This window comes from Echinops telfairi, unplaced genomic scaffold (genome assembly GCF_000313985.2).
Source record: "Echinops telfairi isolate 266 unplaced genomic scaffold, ASM31398v2 ScPeMD7_3;HRSCAF=10, whole genome shotgun sequence".
NCBI lineage: Eukaryota > Metazoa > Chordata > Mammalia > Afrosoricida > Tenrecidae > Echinops > Echinops telfairi.
The window spans coordinates 23,232,881-23,235,333 of record NW_022103899.1 but is presented as its reverse complement, the minus strand read 5'-3'; the positions used below and the strand labels follow the sequence as shown (position 1 = coordinate 23,235,333).

The 2,453-nt window shown below is 35.1% G+C and overlaps 1 protein-coding gene across 3 annotated transcripts in view; it reads left to right on the top strand.

Moving 5' to 3' along the window:
- The window catches only part of BOLL (boule homolog, RNA binding protein), a 69,841-nt gene that overhangs the window by 19,441 nt on the left and 47,947 nt on the right, over positions 1–2,453 (top strand). For all 3 annotated transcript variants that reach the window (XM_045295013.1, XM_045295015.1, XM_004701521.2), the window contains exon 6: positions 803–930. In XM_045295013.1, the coding sequence (XP_045150948.1) occupies positions 803–930 (128 nt within the window). The remainder of the gene's footprint in view (positions 1–802; positions 931–2,453) is intronic.

The following is a 2,453-nucleotide window of genomic DNA, read 5'->3' as shown; positions in this document are numbered from 1 at the left end:
GTTAAGTGGAGAGGAAATGTTTTGAGAATGATGAGGGCAGTGAATGTACAAATGCGCTTTACACAATTGATGTGTGTATGGATTGTAATAAGAGTTGTATGGGCCCCTAATAAAATGATTTTTTTTTAAAAGAATTAGTTGGTCAGGACAGAACATCTTCAGAAAAATTTATATCCTCCAACATTACTGCCTCGATTATCTCTAGCCTTTTACAAACAAATCAGGTCTTAAGATCTTCGCCATAAGGTTTATAGTCTTTAAATAATTCTAAATTATATAGTTTGTATTTGTAAAAACCTTCCTGATAATAATAGCTTAAGTTGTTAAGCTCTGTTTCACTTTATTAGTATTAGGACTTATAGTATTCTTGGTTATTTTCTTTTATTCATCTTAGGCTAATGGAATCTTGAAGGTGGTGAATTTCAAAATATACACTCAATGATACTTTAATATATAGAACAGTGGTTCTCAATCTGTGGGTCGTGACCACTTTGGGGGTCAAACAACCCTTTCACAGGGGTTGCTCAATTCATAACTAGCAAAATTACATTTATCAGGTAGCAACGAAAATAATTTTATGGTTGAGGGGTCACCACAACATGAGGAACCTGTATTAGAGGGTCGTGGTATTAGGAAGGTTGAGTACCACTGATATAGAATATGAAAAAAATACTCTTATAACATTTTATTTTTATTTTACCAATACAAGTGTGATTAAATTTTTCTTCAGCCAGTGTTCAGAAATTATTATTTTCAAAGATTAAATCGAACATTTCAATTATTAGTTTCATTTTTGCTGTAGGTTCCAGTATCATGCCAGCAGCTGGAACAATGTATCTAACAACCTCTACAGGATATCCTTACACTTATCATAATGGTGTTGCTTATTTTCACACTCCAGAGGTAACTTCTGTCCCACCACCTTGGCCTGTAAGTAATTTCATCTCAGAAGAATTTCATTTTCATATAGACTTTTAAAGATTTTTAATCTGAATTATTTTAGCCACAGACAAATATGAATAATAGTACACTACTAACACCCTTGGACATAGTACCACAATTTAACAAATGTCAATAACTTGCCATATGTACTTATTTTAAATGTATTTACTTATTAATAAATATGTCAAATACAAAGGGATTTCAAGAGCTCATAGAAAAAAGAATTGAAAAATAATAGAATTTTTCCACAAACTTTTTGAAGTTTTTCATGTAGATAAAGTCTCCTTACCCCAAATTATTTGCCTTCCCTTCCATCTCAGGTAACCAGAATATCTTCTTGGTCTATTTTATATGTTTTTAACCCCAAAAGTATATATCCTTAAACAATTTATAGTATTTATTTAGGTAGTTTTGAAACTGTGAATAATCTGCTTTTCTAAGACATACTGTGGTTCAACCATATTAATTCTTTTATATCTGATCCACTTATTAAAATGTTTTATAATATTCTCTAGTATGCATCCTATAATATTTTTATTCCCTTACTGATGGATATATTAAGTTTCTCTGTATTTTTTCCTACAATCAAAATACAATAAACATCCATATATTTTAGGTATATGTGAGTTTGTCTAGGTCTTCAAAGTTTTTTGCTTGCACTCTGTGCAAAATTATATATCCAGCTCTATCTGGATAAGATGGGCTGGAGAAAGAATCTGTAGGAGAAAACAATGGGACCAATGGTTCCAGGGGGACATGAGAGAGGGGGAGGTGGGGAAAAGGAAGTGGTGTTAACCAACCCAGGGACAAAGGAACAACAAGTGATCCCAAATCAGTGGCAAGGAGGATGTAAGTAGCCTAGTAGGGATTGATCAAGAGGAATTACTGATACCCAAATGAAGGCTGAGCATGATAATGGGACAAGAGGAAAGGAAAAGGAAAAAGAGGAAAGCACTAGGAGGCAAGGGGCATTTATAGAGGTCTAAATACAGGCATGTACATATGTATATATATTTATATATGACGGGGAAATAAATTTTTGTGCATATATTAATAGGTTTAGTATTAAGGTAGCAGATAGACAATAGGCCTCCACTCAAGTACTCCCTCAATGCAAGAACACTTTGTTCTATTAAACTGGTATTCCATGATGCTCACCTTCCCGACTTGATTGCTGGAAGACAGAGGAGGTACATAAGCAAATGTGGTGAAGAAAGCTGATGGTGCCCGGCTATCAAAAGATATAGCGTCTGGAGTCTTAAAAGCTTGAAAGTAAACAAGTCGCCATCTAGCTCACAAGCAACAAAGCCCACATGGAAGAAGAAGCACAGCAGCCTGTGTGATCACGAGGTGTCGAAGGAATCGGGGATCAGGCATCACAGAACAAAAAATCATATCATTGTGAATGAGGGGGCGTGTAAATTGGGAAACCAAAGCCCATCTGTAGGAAACTGGACATCCCTTACAGAAGGGTATGGGGAGGAGACAAACTAGTCAGGGTGCGATGTAGC